This window comes from Myotis daubentonii, chromosome 2, assembly GCF_963259705.1.
Source record: "Myotis daubentonii chromosome 2, mMyoDau2.1, whole genome shotgun sequence".
Classification (NCBI taxonomy): Eukaryota; Metazoa; Chordata; class Mammalia; order Chiroptera; family Vespertilionidae; genus Myotis; species Myotis daubentonii.
The window spans coordinates 80,530,676-80,557,109 of NC_081841.1; the positions used below are offsets into that span (position 1 = coordinate 80,530,676).

A 26,434-nucleotide genomic window follows, 5' to 3' on the forward strand; every position below is an offset into this window, starting at 1 on the left:
AGAACCTGTTATCAAAACCAAAAGAGAAGCAAGTTTTAACAGAGAATTTTAATACTATGAAATTTATGGACTGGTCAAATAAAATGATGGCCAAGATTGATTATTTTTGTTGACTTCAGAGATGGCATTCTAAAGAGTGGAAAGCCAGAACAGATTGTATTAGTTTAGTCATCCTCTATTCATTAAATAAACAGTTTCTTTTATCCTACTAAGTACCAGGTAATGTAAAACTCGTAGAAAAATAACTTCGTAGTGCAGAAGTAGAAGTAAATATTAATTTTTTAGAATCACAGTCATTATAACATTATTCAAGCACTTATTATGTACTTAGTACTGTTTTAAACCCTTACCTACATTTTTATTTAATATCAAAACTGTTGCAGTAGTTTTCCTCTCTGCAGATAGGGAAACTGAGTTATAAAGAGAGTAACTTTCCCAAGATGACACAAAGCTGGTAAGTACGGTAGCCAGTTAAAATAATAAAAACACACATTGATCAAAGCTGCTATGAAGCAGTGCTAATGGATAGGGTAAAAACATAACATAGCAATGCTAATGAAGAAAAGCTTGGGTAGTGGGGAGGCAAAGTTAAAAAATTAATTGTGATACTTCCATGAGAATATTGGATATAAGTTTTGCTAGTTTGCTATGACAGGTAATTCTTGAGGTTAAGTTACTTGTTTTATAAACATCTATATTCATTATCACCTATTTTAGCATGTATCTTACTTTTTTCTACAATAGTAGTTCATTCATTCTTTCTTTCATTCAAAAATATATATTGAATTTGAGATAGCACCAGTGAACAAAAGAAACAAAAATCCCTGTATACAGAGAGCTTACTTTATATTCTAATGGAGACCAGGGCAATTGTGTGGGTTGGGAGGGGGGGTAGACACAATAAACAATAAATAACTTAAGTAAATAAATTAAATAGGGAGACAGAGGTAGCCTCATTAAATGGTGAGATTTCAGCAAAGAGTTGAAAAAGGTAAGTGAGTTACAAAGTAGATAGCTGGGGGGAAATCATTCCATACAAGAAGACAATCTGGTGTATTTGAGGAATAACAAGAACAGTAGGAGATTAGGGAACAGTAGGAGAGGAGTGGAGATAAGAGAGGTCAGAGCTTTGGGTGGAGGGTTGTATAGAGCTGTGTAGGACACTACAAGTCTTTTACTCTAAGAGAAATGGGAATCAGGGAGTTAAACAAGCAGATGGTACACATCAATTAGAATAATTTGAATTTTGTTTACAAATGGATTATTTACAAAGATACAGGTGAAGAGGAAGGGAAATAGTGTAGAAATTGGGGGCTTACCATGCCTGTGTAAGGGGAGAAAGAAGTAACTGAAACCTTAAAGGAGAATGATTTAAGAATTGGCTGCCTTTAGAGGTGACCTTCAATCAGTGGGTGGCTGCCTCTCAGAGAGGCAGCCAAAAGTACGAATATTCTGACCTTAGTCTTTTCTGTCTCCAATCTTCTGCCTAGACTCACCATTGGCCAAACACAGTCAACAGCTAGATGGTATAGGAACCAATTGACAAAGTCCATATGAGTCAGCATCCAGAGGGGTACCTCTAATCAAATGTATCTATATCATCTGTTGTGACTTGTCTTCCGCCTTTCCTCAAATTTCAAAATTTCAAATTTCAGAATTCAGTCTGTCATTATCAAAATTGCGTATGTTCTGTAACCTCTTCTCTGAAATTTCCTTTATTCTCTTTCTAATAAAAAACCTAACTTTTTCCTAAAGAAACACACTTCCCATACACCTCAAGCAGTGGATTTTTCTGTTTCACATACCTTGTGTGAGATAATTAGCTTCCTTAATGCTACTTCTACACTGTGTATCATCTAATGCTATTTGAGAAATCACCCCAAAATTAAATGGCTTAAAGCCACATAATTTTTATTATTTCTCACAGTTTCTGTGGATCAAGAATTTGGGAGTAACTTGGGTGTGAGTTTCTTATATTATATTCTTTTTCCTAGAAACAATATACCCCTTTCAATGGAATGAATTTTCCAGAAATACTGTTGTACTTGCAATCTAATCTTTTTCAGGCAAATAGACATGCTTTTTTCTTAGCAGTATAAGGTGAATTGCAGAGCAGTGATGGTACACTAATTATATCTTTCATTACAAATTCACTGTATATTTTTTAAGTGGGATTCTCTTCACTTTTGTGCGATAAGTTGACTTTAGTCTCCTCTTTCCCAGTGTAACAAGTTCATTTTTTAGGCACTTGGTTGAGATATTACAAGTTAGGAAATTGCTAGTATTATCATTTTAAATTATAAGATAAGCTAGTTTTATGTTTTTTGGTATTAACTAATTCTTTTAAAACCTAGTATGTTTCTTTGGGTTTTTTGGTTTTTTTTTTCTTTCATTAGATCTTCCCTTAATCTCATGGTTTGCTTCCTCAGTTAAGTCTCTGCTCAAGTATCACACCCTCAAAGAAGACTTCTGCATAATTAGGACAGAACTATCCAACTGTGGATACTTTGTGAGTGTTCCTGAGACACGGCTTCCTGCATCCCCTGGGTTTTGCTTCAACACAATCATCATATTCTGATTATTCCAGTTGGACATACAAATTTTGCCATATTCCAAGAGTGCTGAGCTATAAAAAGTTTGGAAAGCATTGCATTAAGATAAAGATTTAGATGTGAAGTTGTTCAGACTCAAAGTAACAGTGACAGAGGGAAAATTTACTTTCCAATCCAGAAGTAGGTGATTGGAGCGGAGCTCTGTAACGGAAAGTCTTCCAAGAACCCAGAATCCTTTTATTTTGTTGCCCCATCCTGTGCTGCTCTTGTTTACATGGTCCTAGGTGGCTTGCCCCTCCCTTTGAGCATCTGACCTAGAATTTGCACACATCATTTCTGCCCACATTCAGTTCTGCAAAACTTAGTCTTGTAGCTATCCTAATGGCTGCACTTGAGTCTGGGAATTGCAGCCTCTAATCTGAACAACTAAAAATTGAGCGCTATCTTAATACAAGGGACAAAGAGAAAGTGGATGGAGAGGAGGAAGAACTCCATCTTTGTAACGCTTTACCCTTTACAGTAAGATCCAGGTGTTTCTGTCTATTTGTAAGAAGAAAATTGAGCTACTTATAGTAGCCCTTTCATTTAGAAATAATTGTCTGAGTTAAATCATAAAGCCTTCTCAAGCCTCTGTTTCAAGTCATCTTGGAAACAGAGGAAGTGGTCCAGGGTCCCTAGGACCTGGGTAAGTCTCAAGGGCTCCATGAGTCCTATGTAACTGTAAGTGAAGCTGTTTATATATCTTGGAGGTTAAGAGCATGGCCTCCAAAATCAGACTTCCTGGAATTAAATTCAAGCTGTGCCATGTGCTAGATTTGCAGTTTAGGCAAGCAATTCACTTAACCTTTCTGTGCTCAGTTTCCCTATCTGAAACATGAGAATAAGAGAATACCTACTTCATAGAATTGCTGTGGGGACCAGTTAATACATTTAAAACACTTATAATAGTGCTAAAAATATTAAATGCTGTGTAAATAGTAGCATTATTATTTCCATTCCCGGGAGGTCCATATCTTCCATCTGATTGTTAGTAGGGTCTATTATAAATCTTAGGTTATTACCTGAAAGAAAACATTTTCACAGGCGTATGATCGCTATGAAATTTAAACTTTCTCTATTTTAATCTAAAATCATCTGATCCTACATAGCACAAAAGTTTATTTAATGGAATTTGCCTCCATATTTTCTTTTAGAGTTTTCTTGGTTTCAAGTCTTTAGTTCGGTTTTACTTTTTAATCTAATAGAATAATTTCACTTATCACAATTTTCTTTTGTCACAGTTTTGATAAAATGTAAGCTCTTAGTTTTCAGGCTTTAATTTAAAATAGAAATTGGTTTTCTTTTTCAAAAACTTTGTAATAGTTCTACATAAGGTTTTTAAGCATCAGCAAGTTGAATATGTAACTACATCAGTTGGACAAGCAATGAATGTTGATTTTTGTTATTGTTACTTGAACCATAAATGCAATTGAGCCAGATTGAATCACAGTTGAAAATATTTCAGCCTCTTAATATGATGAAAAAAGAAAAGCCTTTACAGCTGTTCTTTTTTTTGAAAAGTGAACAGTGGCTGAAAAAAATGATACTTCAACATTGTTAGGAGTGAATTAATATTGTTCTGTAATAAACTGCCAAATGTCATATTTGATAGATCATTTTTCTAGAAAGTCAGGTCAGCAATAAATGTCCAGTATCTCATTAATCATCTACTATACACTGAACATGAAAAGTATTTCTATTTTAAACTGCTTTTGCTAAATCTTACAGAAATAATTTTGGTTGGTTTTAAATTGTTGGCGCTTAAACACCAACAGCTGTTGTTGAGAAAATACCATTTTCATTACATTAATATGCTTTCAATTAAGACTCTGGAATGAACTGTTAAACATTACCACTTTCATGTTGAACTACTGTTTGACTCTCTCAGTGATTGATTTGCTTTCTCAATAGATTATTTACTTTAACTGAAAGAGGAAGAATTTTATTGAAATAATCCATATTTTCCCCCATCTGCAGAATGTACCCAAGAAAAGTGGGGATTTCCAATGTGCCACTATTTAAAGGAAGAGAGATGGTCGTGTGGTCGCAATGCCAGAATGTCAGCATGTTTGGTATGATTCCATTTTTTTCTGGACTAAGAACTTTATCCAGATGTTGCAGAATGTATTGTTTCTGGCTAATACCATGCATTAAATGCCACATTTTGCAGAGCATCATCATTGATGCATTTCAAATTATGGGAAAAAGGACTTTCTCTCCCAACATTATCACTCTACATGCAGTATGGTAACAGTTTATAGTTATACTATAATCTACTTAATTTTTAAATATAATTACTTCAGTTGTTATATAAAATGTACCAGCTACCAGGTCTTTTATTTTTTTTGTAAGATTTTTTATTGATTTTTAGAGAGAGAGGAAGGTGGGAGGGAGAGCAACATTGATTGGCTACCTCCTGCATACACCTACTGAAGATCGAGCCTGCAACCTGGGCTTGTGCCTTTACTGGGAATTGAACAAACAACCTTTCAATGCAGAGACAACACCCAACCAATTGAGCCACAGGGCAACCAGGTCTTAAACAGAGAATTAGTTCAATGCTCTATCCACAGCTCTGTGGTGTGTTTGTGTTTATAGAAGATAATTTGGTCTCCTAATTTTTATAGAATAGGAAAAATATTATTAAGCTACCTGGAGTATGAAATAACTATCTAGTTAAATAAAACCTTTATTGTGCTTGATTTGTCTAATGTCCTTAGACCTAGAACACTTTATCCCATTGTCTTCTCTGGTTTTGGTGCTATAATGGTTTACAAAGGAACAGCTGCAGGTCAAACAGTGCGTTATTTTTGTCATCAGAAATTTAAAATATGGTTGATTAAATAATGTGTTTAATGTTCAACACCAAGATAAATTAATATTATAAGACCATTATATCTATGCTAATAACATTGCAATATAAAAAAATGTGTACCAGTGTTCTAAATCATGTATCATAGAATTATTTTAGAAATCTGCTTATGCTCAAATAATAATTTATTTTTATATGTCCTCTTAATATTCTTTTTTGCAACCTTATCTTGTTCTCTATTTATATCTGTAAATGATACATGTTCAAGGTATTGTTAGAATGGCAGGTCATTCTTAGAATGACGTGGTTCCAAGAATGCTGGCAGGCAGGATTCTACCTCATGCCATCAGGTAAGAAATGAAATAGTCTTTCAATATAGGGAGTCTGACTATTCTAACAGAAAAGGCCTAAAGATATTGGCATCGGGTATTTCTCAGTGAAACAGGACCGATCTCACCTTTATGGCGAGGCCCACAATTAATAGTCCTCCCTCATGAGCACAGTGCTTCTACTCAGGTCTGTGATATCCCCATTTGAATTGTCAGTAGATGGCTAAAAATCTATGAAAGAATGAAGATCCAATAAACAAATAGAAAAAAAAAGCAACTTGGAGGTAATGGACACTGTCCAAAAGAAAATAGTTACTAACATCCCAAAGAAAGAGAAAAGAATGTATCCACAAAACAGGGATGTACACTATAAGCATAAACATTAAAAAACTAAAAAGAAGTGTTTTTGAAAAGTAAATTCCAAAATATAGAATTTGTAGACCGTGGGAGGCCTCTCTCTAAACTTCATTCCAGTTCCTGCCCACCTGGACTTCTTTTTTTGATGCTAGAGTCATCCTGGAAAGCATAAGGAATATTTATTGTGGTGCATCTTGTTTTATTGCCTTTTGCTCTAAAACTGATCGGTTCCACAAATAGTCAAAGCTTTTTTTTTTTTTTTTTTTTTTTTTTTTAAGGGGCTTTTTTTATGTTGTAGTTGTTTTTTAAATACCTTTCTGGTGATGCCTTCAGATACATTGTTAAGGGCACTAACCAGAAATAAACTTTTAATTAGATTAGTGCAATCTTGTAAACATACTTTAAGCCTAACAAAACTGCAAAATATTTTTTGTATGAAGTGAATACTTGCTATATTGTCTTCATTATCTTTATTTATTGGCCAAGGGAAATATTAATATTTGTAAGACACCTCTTATTACCTATGTGATTATCTTTTATTATGTAATCAAAGTTTATAATTTGTATTTCTAAAATAAACTCATCAGCAACACATACTGAAAGTAGCCTTGTGTTATGTGATATTTTATTGGCATCAAATAACTTATTGTTAAAAACTATTTTGTATTCAGTTCAGCCTTTTAGCAAAAGCCATAACGAAAATCTAATTTGAAATTGGTACAAGTACTATAAATGAAAACTCATTGTTTTCTTCAATAATAAACCTGTTTTGGGTCTATTTCTCTTTAATAGAAAAATTATATAATTATCTCCTGTATTCATAAAACTCTGGCACTAGATATTCAGTGAAGGTACCCTTCAAGTCAATGGGAAAATTACATATTTTCTAAAATAATTTCTGTAAAACAAATTTTCATACAATGAACTCTTCTTCCCACTGAATCTACATGGTATGAAGTATGAGAAGTAAATTAGAGTTCACAGAGCAAGTTTTATGTCCCTGCTCAGCTGCTAACTAGCTATGTTACTTTACCTCGTCAGTGACCTTGTGCATCTGCGAAAATTGCACTTAACAAGATATTTTGTAAATTATTCTTCAGTTTTATAATTATACTAGAGGCCCGGTGCACAAAAATTTGTGCACTCGGGGGGGAGGGGGGCCCTCAGCCCGGCCTGTGCCCTCTCACAGTCTGGGACCCCTCAGGGGATGACCACCTGCTGGCTTAGGCCCGCTCCCCGGGGGATTGGACCTAAGATGGCAATCAGACATCCCTCTGGCAGCCCGGCAGCCCTTGGGGGATGTCCACTTGCCAGCGGGGAGCAGTCCTAAACTGCAGTTGGACATCCTTAGGGCTGCTGAGGAGGCAGGAGAGGCTCCCACCACCACCGCTATACTGGCAGCCATCAGCCTGGCTTGTGGCTGAGCAGAGCTCCTCCCATGTGAGAGCACCCTGACCACCAGAGGGCATCTCCTGCACTGAGCGTCTGCCCCCTGGTGGTCAGTGTGTGTCATAGTGACTAGTCATTCCCAGTCTTTCTGCTGTTAGGGTCAGTTTGCATATTACCCTTTTACTATATAGGATAGAGGCTTGGTGCACAGGAGGGGGCCTGCTGGTTTGCCCTGAAGGGTGTCCCGGATCAGGGTGGGGGTCCCGCTTGGGTGCCTGGCCAGCCTGGATGAGGGGATGATGGCTGTTTGCAGCTGGTCACACCCCATTCAGGGTGGGGGTCCCCACTGGGGTGCCTGGCCTGTCTGGGTGAGGGGCTGAGGGCCGTTTTCAGGCTGGCGGGTGACTGAAGCTCCCAACTTCTCCTTTTTTTCTTTTTTTTTTATTCTGGGATTTATTTACCTTCTATAGCTGTCACTGGAGCTGAGAGCTGGCTCCAGCTCTGAGGCTGTGGCTGGCTGAAAGCTGGTATCTGGGTTTTTTTTAGCTTCTATAATTGAAACTCTGTTGCCATCACTGGCGCTCTAAGCTCTGAGCCTGCTGGTGGCTGAAAGCAGGTTTCTGGGTTTGTTTAGCTTCTATAATTGCAACATTGTTGCATCCGGAGCTCAGAGCTGGGCTGCAGCAGACAGGGAACCTTGGCTTCCTCTGTCACTGGAGCAAGCAAGCCTCATGTTCGCTTCAGCTGTGTGGCTGCTGGCCGCCATCTTGGTTGGCAGTTAATTTGCATATCTCCCTGATTAGTCAATTGGAAGGGTAGCGAAGTTATGGTTAATTACCATGTTTCTCTATTATTAGATAGGATGATAATTCAGCTATATCTAAAAAGTATTATTTATCAAAACAGAAATCTGAAGCAAATACGGGTATTTTAAATTTGAATAGAAAGTATATGCAGATCCATTATGTTTTTGGTACTTTTCTTTATGTTAGAAATATTTTCTAATTAAAATGTCAGTTAAAATATTTTAATCTAAATTATTTATAAAAGTATGTGAGTGTAGAAATGTATGTCTCTAAAAAATGAAAGTTTCAGTAGCCTCTATTCCACATTTAAATTCTAATAAATCTTTCATATATATCTTTTATATATTGGGTTAAGAGTATTTTTTAGAAATATTAGGAGATTTTTGTAAAAATATTTTGGATCTTAAGAAGATACAAATTTAAAATCAGCTACATATAAAATTATAAAAATATGTATTAACTTTCTCTTCTACTTGACACTTGATCATGTATGAATTTCAGTTCAATTTGCAGACCAAAAATATATGTACTTTTCTAAACTAAACATTTACTTATAATCTGTTCATTTTTTTAATGAGAGATGTATTCTATGTTTACAAAAATTAGAAGAAAACAGCTTAAAAGTAGTATATAAATGTCTATGTATATGCATAAGAATAGCTCTGATTTATCTGATTGTTTTAGCTACCCTAAAAGTGAGCCAAGAATATGTCATTTCATTTCTTTCCTGTTTTCTAATGCCTTCTAAAATTCAAGGATTATATACAGTAGGGGTGTGTGTTTGTGTACGTGACACACGTATATTATAAATCAGCCCTAAATTATATAAGTAAACTAGTTAACATTCCTTAATGATGTTAACACTTTTAAGTGTATAAACATACATGTTATCACTTAATTAATCTTTTTAAATGTCACTTTTACAAGCCTTTATACAGTATGTTTATAAGTCTTATATGATAAGACTAAATATATCAGCCGTCTTAGTCTTATTTTTTTTTTTTTCTCCTTAAAGGCACTGGAGCGGGTTGCAGTTGGCCAAGGGGTAAGTTATCTGGTGTTTATATGATTCAGCTGATGAACACGATAGTTTTCTCTCAAGTGCTCCTCATACTTGACCTGCTGATGAACTTAAAACCTGATGGATTTTCATAAATATCACCTCTTTTTTGTCACCTCCTCAAATTTATATTTATACTTCTTTTTATAAGTTTACATTAAAAGATAAGTGAACTTTCAGAAAAAGTAAATTGAACTTTTAGGAAGATTTCCACATTGTACTCTTGTACTGTCTTATTTCTTCATAATGTACTAACCAGTCTTTAAATATTTCTAAAGAATGCTATCACTGACTATCAGGCTTTTAATAGGCTCAGTTTAAGCAAGAAAACCAAGGTATAGTATTAAATTTATTTTCTGACTGTAATCCAAAATACATATTACAATTGGTTGTTTTTAACTTTTTTCTTTATTGTCTTGATTATTCATTAATTGCAACAGCCAAATAGGTTTACACACAAAAATAGAAGTTAAATGTATCACCAAAATATCCATATAACTTCCTAATCCTCCACCTTAAATTCATGAAACATGCTAGGAACTTTTAAAAATTATTTTTAAGAGTTCTTTTTAAACTTTTCACAAAATTTTTCTTATTGGACTTAAATTTTAGAAACCTCTCTTTGCTTCTCTTCAAGAATCATATGTCAATTTAAATTTTTTAAATAGTAAGCTTAAAATAATAGCAACAGTATCATTTACTAAGTGCTTACCCTAGACCAGGCACAATACTAGAAACTTTGTTTTAAATGTCACCATCTAAAAATTGATAAAAACTGAATTTTTGAAGGCATTAGAACATATTGTTTGGGCTTGTGCTTTAATCTTCAACTACTAGTTTGCATTTTCTCTTTAATAGTTACTTATTTAGTGACCTTGGACGCATGTCGTAATTTCTCTGTAGCTTAATTTTTTATGTGTAAAATAGGAATAATAATAGTAATAATGGGAATAGAAATAATACCTTCTTCATAGAGTTGTGAGAATTAAATGAATGAAAAATGTAAAATGTTAAAACAATGTATAGCACATGGTAAATGCTCAATAAATGTCAACTGCTGTTGCTCTTATGGATAATTAATAATTATGGTTATGAAAATAATATTTAAATCTAACACAAAGGTTACAAAGCATTATTCAAAGTTTTTTTCATCAACTGAAGCATACTATATGCATAGTATTATGAGATAGGTACTATTATTATCCTGTAATACATTTGAAGAAACTGTTAAGTAGTGAACCCTGAGATTTGAATCTCTGACTTTGAAGCCAAAGCTCTTAACTCCTCCACTGCCTATCAACTTAGTGGTTCCCTAGGAGCCTGGAAGACGAAAGTGCCTTTATCATAATAATGTCCCAAAGCATTTGTATGATGTTTTTCAATTTCAAATACTTGCTCATGTTTACAATCAATCTTATGAGTTGGGTATTATACCAAACTTACATAACATGATACCCAGCAGAACTTTAATAATGTATTCCAGCTCCCTTAGTTAATTGCAAAGTCCCAACTTCCAGTTTAATACCTTTTCCACAAGACCTGTAAAATGCATGTCATACACACACACACACACACACACACACACACACACACACACACACACACTCTAATGGTGCACTCTTTCTGCTCCCTCCCATTTTAACATGCATTAAAGCGTAAAGTTGATTTATCACTTGTGAAGGAAAGAAAGTAAAATCTGAGTCACATGCAGTTTATTCCTGGAATAGTCAGGCCTAGGCTGCTTAAATGTTGACAATGTTGACTGCCTTCCCACCTACCCCCTTCTGTATTTACCAGGATAGATAGTCCTAGTTATTCCAGGAATGCACATTTGAAGGCACTTCATTACTCTCTTCCCTTCCTCTTAGGAAACAGCTGTAAAGTTCTTATTTACTCAGAGTAACTTGGGAATGATGATTTATTCCATCCTGTTTGTATTTTTCTATGTGCCCCATTTCTTTATGTTCTCTTGTTAAAATGCATTTCTTGGTCTTACTTATAGTTTTTCTACAATTGATTTTTAATAACAATGTAAATATACATTTATTTCTCAGTTATCTTGATATAATTTTATGTAATTTTCAAAAGCATGGCAAAGGAGAGCTTTAACTATTTTAGGAGTTTTATATAAAAGTCACATAAAATTAAAGTCCCCATCTCTTACACCTAATCAAATTAAGAACTTTGTAAGCCACTTGTAATACTAATATTTCACTTTGTGTAATAATATATTTCCCAAAATGCCTTCAATTTTAATAGAACAATATAAGAGTAGGTGTCAATAGATGAAAAGTGATTTCAGCATTTTTGTGAGAGAACTGAAGGATATTTAGGGGGAGGAGAAGTGAGGCACAGATGATAAAGTAGAAATTTTGGGTACTGCTGAAATAAATTACTCAAAATTAAAAATATATCCAAAGATTGGAAATTTTGAATAAAATGTTTTGAAGTATGAATGTTTGGAATATGAAATGTTTCAGGAAAGGAAAGTGGAAGTCTCAAGGAGTTGCATTTGGGGGAAAAAATTATATAAGAAATGTGCCTTTTAAAGGTTATAAACTTTTGTGTGGGCACTCAAGGATGTGTGTATGTGAGTTATTGCAAGAATTGAGACAGGGGCTGGTATTCCCAATGCCATTCTTACTAGAATCACCCTCCACACTACTCCCACCATCCAGAAAAGATACATATGTTCATTCAAAGTACTTTATTAGGATCCTACAAGACATTCTTCAGTGACTTAAGAAGGTAGTACCATCAGGCGAAGACCCAAGATATAATGGTGGACCTTCAACTCTCGATTTGTGGTGTTTTGAGTCTCAGCATCTGGGACCCCCTGTGTAGGAACTTGACATTAGATAGGGGAGAGGGACAGCAAGTAGGTTTTCTTCCTGAGCACATAGGCAAAATTTATTTTGTGCTAAACTCCATCTGAATCCAAACATTCCAGTTGAAACAGATGAAAATAACAATGTTTGGTCTTTGATGAAAAATAGGAGTTACAAAAGGATAACTCAGTGAATATATACATTTTACTGAACTCTTATCTTTAAAACTGTATCAAGTCATTGGACAGTTTTTAGATTTTATCTTATTTGAGTTCTCAAAAGCAGTTAATATTGTTGACTTCCCTCCATTCTTGCTTCTTTTTCTTTTTTTCTAATAATAACTGCATGGAAGCTGATATTATTTTGAGTTTGATTTTTCTCTACTCAATATCAACAGATCTTTGGGGATTCGAATGGAGTTTAATGAATTTCGTAGTTTCTTGGATTAAAAGTACCTATTGCATTGCTACTGTAAAGTACCCTTTTCTCTGTGCACTCTTTCTCTGTGTTGACACTTGAACAATATGAGTTTGAATTCTATGGATCCACTTGTATGTGAATTTTTTCCCCCCAATAAATTCCTATACTGTTTTCTAGCCATGGTTGAGAGTCCATGGAGGTGGAGGGCCAACCGTGTGCATTGATCTCTGCCATTTTATTTAAGGGACTTAAGCATCCACAGATTTTGGTATTTGCAAGGGGTCCTGGAACCAGTCCCCCTCGTATTACTGAGGGATAGCTTAAGTTTTGGGAAACTTAAAAGTTATACACAGATTTTTGACTGTGTGGAGGTCATCGCCCCTAACCATAATGTTTTCAAGGGTCAACTATATAGTATTGTTTTTACCTTCTGCTTCTGTGAAACTGTCATGCTTCATTGGGGCCCTTGTCTTCATCCATTCCTTTTTACCTTTGGGGAAACCTTTGTACCTTCATGGACACCTCTTACCTCTTTTTCCCCAGGAAATGAAGCCTTGCCAAGACTTCAATCTCTGATACTATGTTGATTCCAAGGTTCTTTTTTCCCAGCCTACAAGTAGCCAATGCTATGATCATTCAGGCCTCAGACATATTTTTAATGTGACCTTACTTAGGGTAGTACCATCTCTTTCTGGATGTTGATCCTAGATAATATCATCTCTAGTCCACCACCATTAGGACAAAGCCACATTCTCTTTCACGTATATTCTGTCTTACACAGGTGTGGCTTATTATGAAAGTTTATTTCTACATATTTAACTGACTAGAGGCTCGGTGCACAAAAATTTGTGCAGGGGGGGGGGCGGTCCCCTCAGCCTGGCCTGTGCCCAGTCACAGTCCAGGACCCCCTTTGGGGATGTCCACCTGTTGACTTAGGCCCACTCCCCTGGGGATCAGGCCTAACCTTGCAGTCAGACATCCTTCTGGCAGCCAGGGAGCCCTCGGGAGATGTCCAACTAAAGGCTTAGGCCTTTAAAGTATTTAGTGATGTACCTGTGAGCTTTGCATAGACGAACTAAGCACATGACCCTTTCTTGTACATCAAAACCTGCACACACATGTAAAAAGAGGACCCGTTTTTGATAGATGTGAAACCACTGTTTATTTGTAATAAATAATTACACAATCTAAAAAAAAAAAAAAAAAAAAGACCTGGCTTCCGTGTGTTCTGGGTCCTTCCCTGCCTCATCGCCAGGGACATGATTGGTCCCCCACAGCCAGGCAAGACGCCTTCCGTGTGTTCTGGGTCCCTCCCTGCCTCGCTGCTGGGGATGTGATCAGGTCCCCCGCGGCCAGACAGGACGGTTTCCGTGTTCTGGGTCCCTCCCTGCCTCGAGGGGTCACCGATCACCACCAGGTTGGGGGCAGGGAAGAGGCAGACACTGGTGGCCTCTTCTCTGCCCCGCCCAGCTTCTCTGATCACCAGCTGGGGGGCGGGCCTTTGCCCGGGTTCTTGGATCCAGGGTGGGGGGCAGGGCAAAGTGCCTTTACCCTGCCACCCGGCTCTTTCCTGCCACCTGGGTTTCCATCACCGTTCTTCCCTCCTTCCCCTTTCGCCTCCCATCATTGCACCTACCTATGCAAATTAGCCACCATCTTTGTTGGCAGTTAATTTGCATATCACCCTGATTAGCCAATGGGAAGGGTAGCGAAGTTATGGTTAATTACCATGTTTGTCTATTATTAGATAGGATAAGCACTCCATTTGGAATGTTAGCTCATTTTTCTTTGGTAACATTTTAACTTAGAATGAAAAAATTATAAAAAATTGTATCTTAGGTTTCACATCAGGTTTTTAACATTCACTTATGGTCCCAACTCTCGTGTATTGATTTGATTTCTGTTATTTGTTTCTTGTGTTTATATATGTCTACATTTTTTTCAGCTGCCTACTGAATCACTCTTCTATCGTGCTGTCCTTCAGGATATTATTAAAGATTGTTATGGCATCACCAAATGGTATGATAATTTTATTTTAATAAGAATAACTGCTGTATTGTATGTGAAGTGGCTTTTAGTTTGCAGGTAAATTTATTCAGGGTCACTTTATTGGTAGGAAAAGCTTTTAATTTGAGCATAATTTCAGTAAGTAACAAAGAAGTATGCAATAACTGTATCTGGGTTAATCATTAAAGTGAAGGCTCAAATGATTCCTATTTGTTGTGAAAGATTGTTATAACGATAAAGTAATATATGCAAAATGTACTTTAGAATTTTAGTAGTATTGAAATGTTATATATAAATAATTTGGTAAATATAATATCATTGGAGCAGGAGTTATATTCAAAATGTTACACAACTGCCGTAACCGGTTTGGCTCAGTGGATGGAGCATTGGCCTGTGGACTGAAGGGTCCCAGGCTTGATTCCGGTCAAGGGCATGTACCTTGGTTGTGGGCACATCCCCAGTAGGGGGTGTGCAGGAGGCAGCTGATTGATGTTTCTCTCTCATTGATTTTCTAACTCTATCCCTCTCCCTTCCTCTCTGTAAAAAATCAATAAAATATATTTAAAAAAAATAAAATGTTACACAAATAATACTGCATTAACCACTTAACCAATTAGAACAGATGTTGATTATAAACATTTTGGCCATTCGTGTCTCTACTGGTAGAACAGTAGCCCTACATATGCTTTTGTTACTGTTTCTGATTTCCCCAAATAATGCCTTGCTTATGCAAAAGCAAGGGGTTGGAGAATTTTTCCATAATATTGATGCAATAACTGCTGTACTCAAGAATACATTTGTAATCCTAGCAAGTTTTATGAATGTCTTATTTTTAATTATAATTTTAGGATTTTTATAGCCAACTAATTTTAATAGGATTATTCTTCAAATTATAATAAGGAAACTTTCAGTTTCTCAAAAACTAATCTACACATATTAATGAAGATAGAAGCTACTTTAGATTAGCTGTTATTTCTCTGTAAGAGGAAATCATTTTTTACTGAAAGAATTTATGACACAAATATCTGCATATACTGTTGGTTTCAACTGTCTTTTCTATGTAGATAACTCCCAAATCTGTATCCTAATCTCCATTCTCTTTTCCATCTACTAGAGGCCCAGTGCACGAGATTCGTGCACTAGTGGGGGCTGTCCCTCAGCCCAACCTGTGCCCTCTCGCAGTCCAGGACCCCTCAAGGGATGTCCACCTGCCGCCTTAAGGCACTCAGAAATCCCTCTCACAGTCCGGGACTCTTGCAGTCCAGGACCCCTCACTCCTTACCGTCTGCCTGCAGCAGAGGTGGGAGAGGCTCCCGTCACCGCAGCTGCACTCTCACCAGCTATGAACCCAGCTTCTGGCTGAGTGGCGCTCCCCCTGTGGGAGCACACTGACCACCAGGGGGCATCTCCTGCATTGAGTGCCTGCCCCCTGGTGGTCAGTGTGCATCTTAGTGACCCGTCATTCTGTCGTTTGGTTGATTTGCATATTAGGGCTTTATTTTATAGGATTTACCAGTCTTTAAAACGTCTATAAGTGAATTTCTTGTTTTCCTGAGAACTAGCTCTGTCTCTTGCCCCCAACCCCATGATGCAAACCTTGTTGAAAAATGTCACAAAGTTTTGCAAATCATGTCCACTCAACTATTGATTATCTGCCTTCTTTTAAGACCTCAAATCTGTTCACTAATTTGTTTATTAATGACCAGTTAAAATCATCTACATTCTTTTCTAAACCTTTATTCTTACTTAAAAATTTAAATCTCTTCAACCTTCCACATTCCTGCCTTCCTTTACTACTCAGAAGATGGGTGGCATTTGTTAGGACGACTTTCATCCCAGAGCTTCATTGATTTCACCCACACTTGGCCATGATAATTGCTTTTCTCCAAACTCTCTTTCTCATTATCTTCCATTAAGCTGCATTCCTCTAAGTTTCTTTGCCACTCTAAACATTTATGTATTTTCTTTAAGGGTATTTCTCCTTTATCATCCCCTAAGTGTATCTAGGTATTCTCTAATGTTTTGTACAAAGCTTCCATCTCTTATCTCTTTATATTTCCTCTCAGTAATTACCCTCACAACAAATCTTGTATCCAGCTCCATCTCTTTTGAGAACTTCAAATCTACATTCCTCAATTTTATCTGAACAGCTTCTCTTAAGTACCTCATGAATACATCAGAGTCAGCCATGTCCAAAAACCAAAGTCAACTTTCAACCAATTCTATTCCTCTTTTCCACTGTCTTTTTTTTTTTAATGTTTTTATTGATTTCAGAGAGGAAGGGAGAGAGAGAGACATCAATGATGAGAGAGAATCATTGATTGACTGCCTCCTGCATGCCCCACACTGGGGATCGAGCCCACAACCCGGGCATGTGCCCTGACCTGGAATCCATCCCTGATCTCCTGGTTTCTAGGTCAGTGTTCAACCACTGAGCCACACCAGCCGAGCTTTTCCACTGTCTTGACTTTTTTCATTTCTGAGAACAGTATGACCATTATCCACATTTAGAAATCTTAAAATGACATCTGATTCTATTCTTTTTAAAATATATATATATATATATATATATATATATATATATATATATATATATATATATATATATATTGATTGATTGGCTGCCTCCTGCATCCCCCCTACTGGGGATCGAGCCTGCAACCCAGGCATGTACCTTGACCAGGACTCAAACCGTGACCTCCTAGTTCATAGGTTGAAGCTCAACCACTGAGCCATGCCAGCCGAACTGATGAAACCATTTTCTCACCATGAAATCACACCTTCTAATTACTTGTCGAGACTTTCACGTGTTATTTTTTTTTAGCCTAGTAATTGTTTATTGTGTGACAGGCAGCCAATTAGGTTCTGGATACATAGGATATAGTGTCCACACAGCAGTACTTCATATTCTAGGATGTCATGTGCAAAAAGTAAAGAAAATTATAGAAACCTACTTCTAATAACAGTCGGCTAGATAATTAGGGCCAAACCTCCTTGTGAGAAAAACTAAAAACACTGGATACATGCATGCATGCCCCTGTGTGTATGGTGTGTGTGTACATGTGTTAGTGTATTTAAATTTATTTTGAATTGATTTGAGAACATTAGAGACTGATCAAGGAAGTTTAAATTAAGGGCAAATATCTAGGAAAAGATGGTAACCAAGAGAAATGAGCTCAGCTTTTAGGGCTGCATTTTCCCAGAAGCATCTGTGAATTCTTGAATAAGCAGCTGTTTGCCAGTCAACAGAGTGGGCAGAGAAGGTCATTACAGCTTTCAGTAGAATAACAGTCCAGTGAGAGAAAAGTTAAGAGTTCATGGCCTACCTAGGATGAAGACCGTGTAGGCCGGGTAAAGCACTCATATTTAAGTTAGGTCTCTGGAGGTTCACACTGTATGAGTAAGGGTGAACTAGATATAAATAGCCCTAAAATGGACTAGAGCCCCACTTGGAATTAAACTGTGATAAAAGTATTTTATTTTAGTTCTTTTTTTATTTTTCAATCCCAGTTCACATTCAATATTATTTTACATTTATTTCAAGTGTACAACATAGTGGATAATTATTTATGTAATTTACAGAGTGATCCCCCCAATAACTCTAGTACCCACCTGGAACTATACATAGTTATTACAGTATTATTGACTACATACCCATGACTATTTTGTAAGTATCAATTTGTACTTTTTAATTCCTTAAACATTTTCACCCAGCCCCCGAAGCCCCTTTCCCATCTGGAAATATCAGCTTGTTCTCTGTATCTATGAGTCTGTTTCTGTTTTTATTTGTTTGCTTGCTTGTTTTGTTCTTTAGATTCCACATATAAGTGAAATCATATGGCATTTGACTTACTCTGTATGATTTTTTTCACTTAGTGTAATACCTTCTAGATCTATGCATGTTGTTGCAAATGGTAAGATTTCATTGTTTGTATGACCAAGTAATATTCCATTGTATATATGTACCACATCTTCATTATCCATTTGTCTATTGATGGGCACTTAGGTTGCTTGCATATTTTGGCTATTGTAAATAACACTGTAATGAACAGAGGGATACATATATATTTTCGAGTTAGTGTTTTGAATTTATTGGGATAAATAACCAGAAGGAATTGCTGAGTGATAGGTAGTTCTATTTTTAAATTTTAAGGACCCTACATACTGTTTAGTGGCTGCACCAGTCTGCATTCCCACCAGTAGTGCACAAGTGTTCCTTTTACTCCACATCCTCGCCAACACTTGTTTGTTGATTTATTGATTATAGCCATTCTGATTGGTATGAGGTGATATCCCATTGTGATTTTAGTTTACATTTCTCTGGTGACTAGTGATACTGAACATATTTTCATATGTCTATTGGCCATTTGAATATTATCATTGAAGAAATGTCTATTTGGGTCCTCTGCCCATTTTTAAATTGGATTGCTTATTTTTTTAGTGTTAAGTTACATGAGTTATTTATAAATTTTGGATATTAAACTCTTATCAGAGCTATCATTGGCAAATATTTTCTCCCAATTGGTAGGCTGTGTTTTGTTTTGTTGATGGTTTCCTTTGCTGTGCAAAAACTTTTTAGTTTGATGTATACAAGAATAAATTCAAAATGGATTAAAAACTGTGTCCTGGCTGGGTGGCTCAGTTGGTTGGAGCACTGTCCCATGCACCAAAACGTTGCAGGTTTGATTCCTAGTCAAGACACATACCTACACTAGTGGCCCGGTGCACAAAATTCGTGCGGGGAGGTGGGGGGCGGGGGGAGGGTGTCCCTCAGCCCGGCCTGCACCCTCTCCAATCTGGGACCTCTCGAAGGATGTCCTACTGCCAGTTTACAGGGATTGGGCCTAAACCTGCAGTCGGACATCCCTCTCATAATCCGGGACTGCTGGCTCCTAACCACTCACCTGCCTGCCTGCCTGCCTGATTGTCCCTAACCACTCTGCCTGCCGGCCTGCTCGCCCCCAACTGCCCCCTGCCGCCAGCCTGCTTGCCCCCAAATGCCCCCCCGCCAGCCTGATCACCCCAACTGCCCCCCGTGCCAGTGTGCTTGCCCCCAACTGACCCCATGATGGCCTGCTCGCCCCCACCTTCCCTCCACACTGGCCTGCTCACCCCCAACTGCCCCCCAGCTGGCCTGCTCACTCTAAATTTCCCCCCTCCCCCCGCTGTCCTGATCACCTCCAGCTGACCCCCACTGATGGCCTGCTCACCCCCAACTGGCCCTGCCCCCAATCAGCCTGATCACCCACAATTGCCGTCCCATCTGGCCTGATCACCACAACTGCCCTCCCCTCTTGATCTCTAACCACCTCTTCCTTGGCCCTGCCACCATGGCTTTGTCCACAAGAACGCCTGGAAGGTCTCCTGGAAGGTCTCCCAGTCTAATTAGCATATTACCCTTTTATTAGTATAGATAGAGGCCTGGTGCACGGGTGGGGTTGACTAGTTTGCCCTGAAAGGTGTCCCGGATCAGGATAGGGGTTCCCTTGAGGCGTGACAAGCCTGGGTGAGGGACTGATGGCTGTTTTCAGGCTGGCCACACCCCCTTCAGGGTGGGGGTACCCACTGGGGTGCCTGTCCAGCCTGGGTGAGGGGCTGAGGGCCATTTTCAGGCTGCCCAAAGCCCCTTCAGGCTAAGGGGGTCCCGCTGGGGTGCCTGGCCACCCTGGGTGAGGGGCTGATGGCTGTTTTCAGGCTGGCCACGCCACCCGGCAACCCAAGCTCTAGCCTCTCCTTTTTTTCTTTTTCTTTTTTTTCAGCACCTCCTTGAGTGGAGGCCAGGGCGGGCTGGAAGCAGGTATCTGGGATTTATTTATCTTCTATAATTGAAACTTTGTAGCCTTGAGCAGAGCCCAGGGCTGGCCAGGGCAGGCAGGAAGCTTGGCTTCCTCCATCACCGGGGGCAACTCAAGCCTCCTGCTCGGCCGCCGCCATCTTGCATACTCCTGATTGGCTGGTGGTTGTAGCGGAGTGGCAGAGTGATGGTTAATTTGCATGTTTCTCTTTTATTAGTGTAGATTGCTGGTTTGATCCCTAGTCAAGTGTGCACAGGAGGCAACTGATTGATGCTTCTCTCTCACATCGATTTTTCTAGCATTCTGGAGATTAGCGGTCCAAAATCAGTTTCACTGGGCTAAAATCAGGTGTCAGCAGGACTGTATTTTTTCTGGAGGCTCTAACGCAGTGGTTCTCAACCTTCTGGCCCTTTAAATACAGTTCCTCATGTTGTGACCCAACCATAAAATTATTTTCGTTGCTACTTCATAACTGTAATGTTGCTACTGTTATGAATCGTCATGTAAATATCTGATATGCAGGATGGTCTTAGGCGACCCCTGTGAAAGGGTCATTTGACCACCAAAGGGGTCGCGACCCACAGGTTGAGAACCACTGCTCTAACGGATAACCCACTTACTTGCTTTTGACAGCTTCTAAAAGCAGCCTACATACAAGGGCGGGCAAATAGATTTACAGTTGTGAATACATGAAACACCAGACTTTATTCTCATACTATTATTTATTAAGTATTGTAGCATTTTCCATAGGAACAACTGTAAACCTACTTTTGCCCCACTTGGTATTTTGGCTCTTGGCTCCTTCATCATCAAAGGTAGCAATGTAGCCTCTTCAAATCTGACTCTAACCTCCTCTTCTTCCTCCCTTTTCCACTTTAAAGTATTCTTGAGATTATGTTGCGGTCATCTGGATAATCCACGGTGCTCTGTTTATCTTAAGGTCAGCAGACTGGAAAAAAAACTTCATCTGCAACCTTAATTCCTCCTCTTCATGTAGCATAATATATGCATAGGTTCTGAGGATTAGAATATGGATATCTTTGGGTAGAGTACTATTCTCCCCACCACATACAAAATAAGTAAATTTTATTACTACTTTATAACAAACACAGAAACAAATTCAGCCCAGCCAGTGTGCTCAGTGGTTGAACATTAACCTGTGAACCAGGAGGTCACAGTTTGATTCCCAGGTTTTCAGGAACATGCCCAGGTTTCAGGCTCAGTCTTCAGTAGGGGGTATGCAGGAGGCAGTTGATCAATGATTCTCTCTCATTATTGATATTTCTATCTCTCCCTCTTCCTTCCTCTCTGAAGTCAATCTACACTAATAAAAGAGAAAAATGGTAATTGGCGTACGAGCTACCCTTTTCATTGGCTAATCAGGGCTATATGCAAATTAACTGCCAACTAAGATTGGCAGTTAACTGCCAACAAGATGGCGGTTAATTTGCATATGTAGGCACAATGCAGGGAGGCAAAAAGGAAAGCAGGAAGAAGCCCCCTGCCACTGACAGTGACCGGAAACCCAGGGGGGGAGCTAAGAGCTGGGGGGCAGGGCAAAGGCGGCCCTGGGGCCACCTTTGCCCTGCCACCCAGCCATGATCGGAGAATCAGGTGCCTTTTCCGCCCTGGCCAGTGATAGCAGGAAGTAGGGGTGGAGCCAGCGATGGGAGCTGGGCACAGTCGAAGCTGGCAGTCCCAGGAGCTAGGGGTCCCTTGCCTGGGCCTAAAGCAAAGCCCACGATCGTGGGGCCGCTGCAGCTGCGGGTCCCCGCTGCCCGGGCCAGACGCCTAGGCCAGAGGCGTCAGGCCTGGGCAAGGGGCCGATCCTGCGATTGGAGGATGATGGGGGTCAACGCCTGAGGGCTCCCAGTATGTGAGAGGGGGCAGGCTGGGCTGAGGGACACTCCCCCCCACACACACCCAGTGCACGAATTTCATGCACCGGGCCCCTAGTAAAAATATATTTAAAAAATCAATTCATAGTAGATTAAAAACTTAACTATGAAAGGCAATACTATAGTACTTTTAGAATATTGAAGAATATCTTTATAACCTTGAAATAGGGGAATGATTTCTTTAAATATACACCAGCAAATCTTAAAAGATTAAAAATTCAACCACATTAAAAATAAGAATTTCTGTTTTTAGAAGATACCATAAAAAGAGTGAAAAGAAAAGGAACCAAAGGCAGAAACTAATTATAAGTTCTATAACTGACAAAAGATTAATATCCAAAATAGGTAAAGAATTCCTGAAAATCTGTGAGAGAAAAAAATAACCTTTGTAAAAGAAAGATAGTCTAAAGACTTGATTAGTTACTTCACATAGAGGACTCTCAAATGGCCAATGAACATAAGATAAGATGCTCAATCTTGATTAGTAATCAGAGGAACATCAAATGATACAGCAATGGGATATTATTTTTATAACCATTACATTAGCAAAAATTTAAAGGTTTATAATATCAAATGTCAGCAAGCATGTACAACAACTAGAACTGTCCACATTGCTGGTTGGAGAAAAAAATCAATCCTTGGAAAACAAGTTAACATTATCTAGTAAAGTTGACAATCCTATATAATAAAAGGCTAATATGCAAATTGTTCCCTCGGGAGTTTGACCAACCGGAAGTTCAACAGCTCGTTATGATGTGCGCTGACCACCAGAGGGCGGCGTGGATTGAAGGAAGGCCCCAGCTAGCAGCTGGCAGCCAGGGGAAGGAAGGTCCCGATTGGCCCTGATCACTGGCCAGGCCCAGGGACCCTACCCATGCATGAATTTCGTGCACCGGGCCTCTAGTGTATACATAACTATCTCAGGAGTTCCACATCTATGTATATATCCTAGAGAAACTCTTAAATGCTGGGGTCCAACCCCAGCAGGTCCAGGGGTCGCCAAAGGTGTGGATGGAGTCGGCGAAGAAGGAAGGACACGGAGACAGTGTTCAGTTGATCAGCAGCCTATCCAGGATCTCCGGCCAGGATCTCCAGCCAAGTCCTGGTCTGGATCTCCAGAGAGGTTCTGCTGTTTATTGTCTGGTTACATCCGTATTTATACCAGTTGATTTTAATCCTGTCAATTTCTATTACAAAGGTTAGGGCGTTTCTTATCTCCATTCCAGGGAGTAAAGATTATGTAGCTTAAGCATGATTGTTTGTAGTTAAAGTGATTAACTACCTGCCTGGCACTTAGTTCAGGAGTTTCATCCCCTCCCTGACTTCAGGGAAAAATCCCTACCTGGGGAAACAACCTTTCTCGGAGAGGTGACCTTGGTTAAAACACACAGCGCTAAGGGGAGCAAACATATTAAGAACAGTATGCTATATACGCCAGGTCCCTTGAAACATATGCTGTGCAGATGTTTCTTTCCTGCAGTGACTGTGTCAAGCAGCAAGGATGGACCGGCTTCCGGCACTTAAACATGTGCTCTTAGAAATGTATACAAGAATAGTCAATAGCAGCAATGTTTATAAGAACAGAAATCTAGGAACAAAGAGTTCATTAATAGGAGAATGGATAAATTATAAGGAATTCTATGCCACAGTAAAAATGTAGGAATTACAACTACATGTATCATCGTGGATCAATGTTGTGAATATAAGTCACAGAAAAATTCCTGCAGGATGGTTCCATTTATATAACTCAGTAACAAGCACAATTGTATATCTAGGAGTATAAATATATGGCAAAAAAAGTCAAGAAAAAAACACATGATAATGGTAAACACAAGCAAGTTTCAGTGCTTAATTTCCTATGGGGAAATGAGTAAACAGAGAAATAGGATAGGGAAGATGAGGGGTTTTAATACATTGTTAATATTCTATTTCTCAAGTTTGATGTTGACTATAGGGTTCATTTTATAGACAGTCTTTATATTTTATATATATCTTATAAATACTTATTTGTGTTTGGTAGCAATCTCTCATCGGCTACAATATACATTATTGAGCTATATATTATACTCTGAGTAGTTATTATAGTCACCTCATGAGAGTATTAAGAAAAATTAAGGTAAAAGAGGTCAAAGGCTTGCCCAAAGTCTCATACAGCCTGAAAGAACCAGAGTTAGAACTGAATTCCTAGTCTGTGTTTTCAGTATACCATGTTTTTTTCATTTAAATTTGGGGGGGAGGGTGTTAAAATATGAGTTGAGTTACAGGGCTCCTTGTATTAGCATTGTAAATCAAGGTTAACTTGATTGGAATCTCTAGCAAGCAAGAGTGCTAAGAAAATATGATCACTTATTTAACTTATTTTTCATTTTGTTTTGTTTTCTTTATTAACCAAAATAAATTGTCCTCTGGTGATAAACTGTTTTAGAATACCTGAATTATTTTTCTAAAATTTTCTTTAAGTGTAATTGTTTATGTAGCCTAAGATTAGAAGGAAACTTTTTTTGTGGACTTAAATATAAAGGCATTTTTATTCTATTAATTATAATTGTCATTTAGCATCTAATATTTATGTTAAAAATCAGTCATTTATAGAGAATTCTTTTTTATATAAATAGCTCTTATCTGGAAACTTTCTAAGTGGAATAAAATGCCAAAGAAGGAATTTCATGGGGTAAAAGTTAAAAGTCACTTAAAACTCTTGGAAAGAAGACAGGGAAAATATGTATACTTTACTCACTTTATTATTCTCTTTCATAATGAATACTGTAGTTATATAATAAATATATAATTTTGATGCCTATACTTATGAATAACTTAGTCTAATTTTTATTTTGCTATATTCAAATAAGAAAGTGAAAAACCAGATAATGAAAACTGGCTCACAAAATTAAAGCTAATAATTTAATCCATAATATGTGTTCACATTGGAATTAGCAAGTATGTATTCTTTAAATTGAAGACTATAGTAGTCTATAAAGATTTTTGGAGCTCCCTTAAATGATTGCCATTTTCAGCAAAATTTTGATATTTTAAGTCTTTTAATATCTACCAGCATATAAAAAACACAAAATAAATAGTTCCATCAAGATTTTGTGATGCTGGAGCAAATGAATTTTAGTACTTTCTGCCCTACACGTGCTTGTTTCCAGTTATTTAGTATACATCAGCTTCACCTCTTCCTAAAATGTTCTGCACTAATGTCGCCTCTTTGGAAAGTTGCACAAGTGAACCATGTTCTTACAGTTGTATTTTTAGAAAAGAATGTGGGTGGTGTAGGATTCACTGGAGTAGAATTTTAATCAGATCTAGTGCATTCACTTTTATTAAAAGAAAGAATAGTAATTCCTTTTTAGCATGCTGGCCATGCTTTAATCTGACAGAGGGCCCCTTTTAATCTGTTCTCCCAGTCCCATCATTTGTCTTTCAGAATTAGTCATGTCACTTTTCTACCTTCAGATGTTTGAGAATTCCTTTTTTTTTATACTTAAAAACTAAACTATCCTTATTATCCCATCAAGGTCATTTCTAATCTGTCACTAATAATGTCCTTTCCAACCTAATTCATCACCACATTCTTCCTCCTCTGCACCTCAAGCACCCATCCATGCACACTGGCCTACATTATGCCTCATTGCCCATGCAGTTAATTTTGCACCTTGTATGCTTCCTTGGAGCACCTTTGCCTACCGGGAATATCCTTCTCCCCATTTCTGCCACTCTTTCCTCCCATGATCTCTGGGGGGTAAAACACTAGGCCAGTGGTTCTCAACCTTCCTAATGCCGCAACCCTTTAATACAGTTCCTCAAGTTGTGGTGACCCCCCAACCATAAAATTATTTTCGTTGCTACTTCATAACTGTAATTTTGCTACTGTTATGAATCGTAATGTAAATATCTGATATGCAGGATGTATTTTCATTGTTACAAATTGAACATAATTAAAGCATAGTGATTAATCACAAAAACAATATATAATTATATATGTGTTTTCCGATGGTCTTAGGCGACCCCTGTGAAAGGGTCGTTCGACCCCCAACGGGGATGTGACCCACAGGTTGAGAACCACTGCACTAGGCATTCTTTATAACCCAGTTTAGGAAACATCTCTGATATATTTCTTTTCTCTTTCTCGCCCTCTTCTC

General features: G+C 38.1%; 1 protein-coding gene across 6 annotated transcripts in view; it reads left to right on the forward strand.

Annotated features, from left to right (window-relative positions):
* The window catches only part of METTL25 (methyltransferase like 25), a 112,883-nt gene that overhangs the window by 45,305 nt on the left and 41,144 nt on the right, over positions 1–26,434 (forward strand). For 5 of the 6 annotated variants that reach the window (XR_009451271.1, XM_059683720.1, XM_059683719.1 and 2 more), the window contains 3 exons: positions 4,569–4,663; positions 9,300–9,329; positions 14,538–14,611. Coding sequence is in view for 5 of the 6 variants with exons in the window: in XM_059683720.1 (XP_059539703.1) it covers positions 4,569–4,663; positions 9,300–9,329; positions 14,538–14,611 (199 nt within the window). In the remaining variant the exon portion in view is untranslated. Of the gene's footprint in view, positions 1–4,568; positions 4,664–9,299; positions 9,330–14,537; positions 14,612–18,475; positions 18,552–26,434 lie in introns of those variants that run through there. The other variant, XM_059683722.1, reaches the window with a different exon arrangement.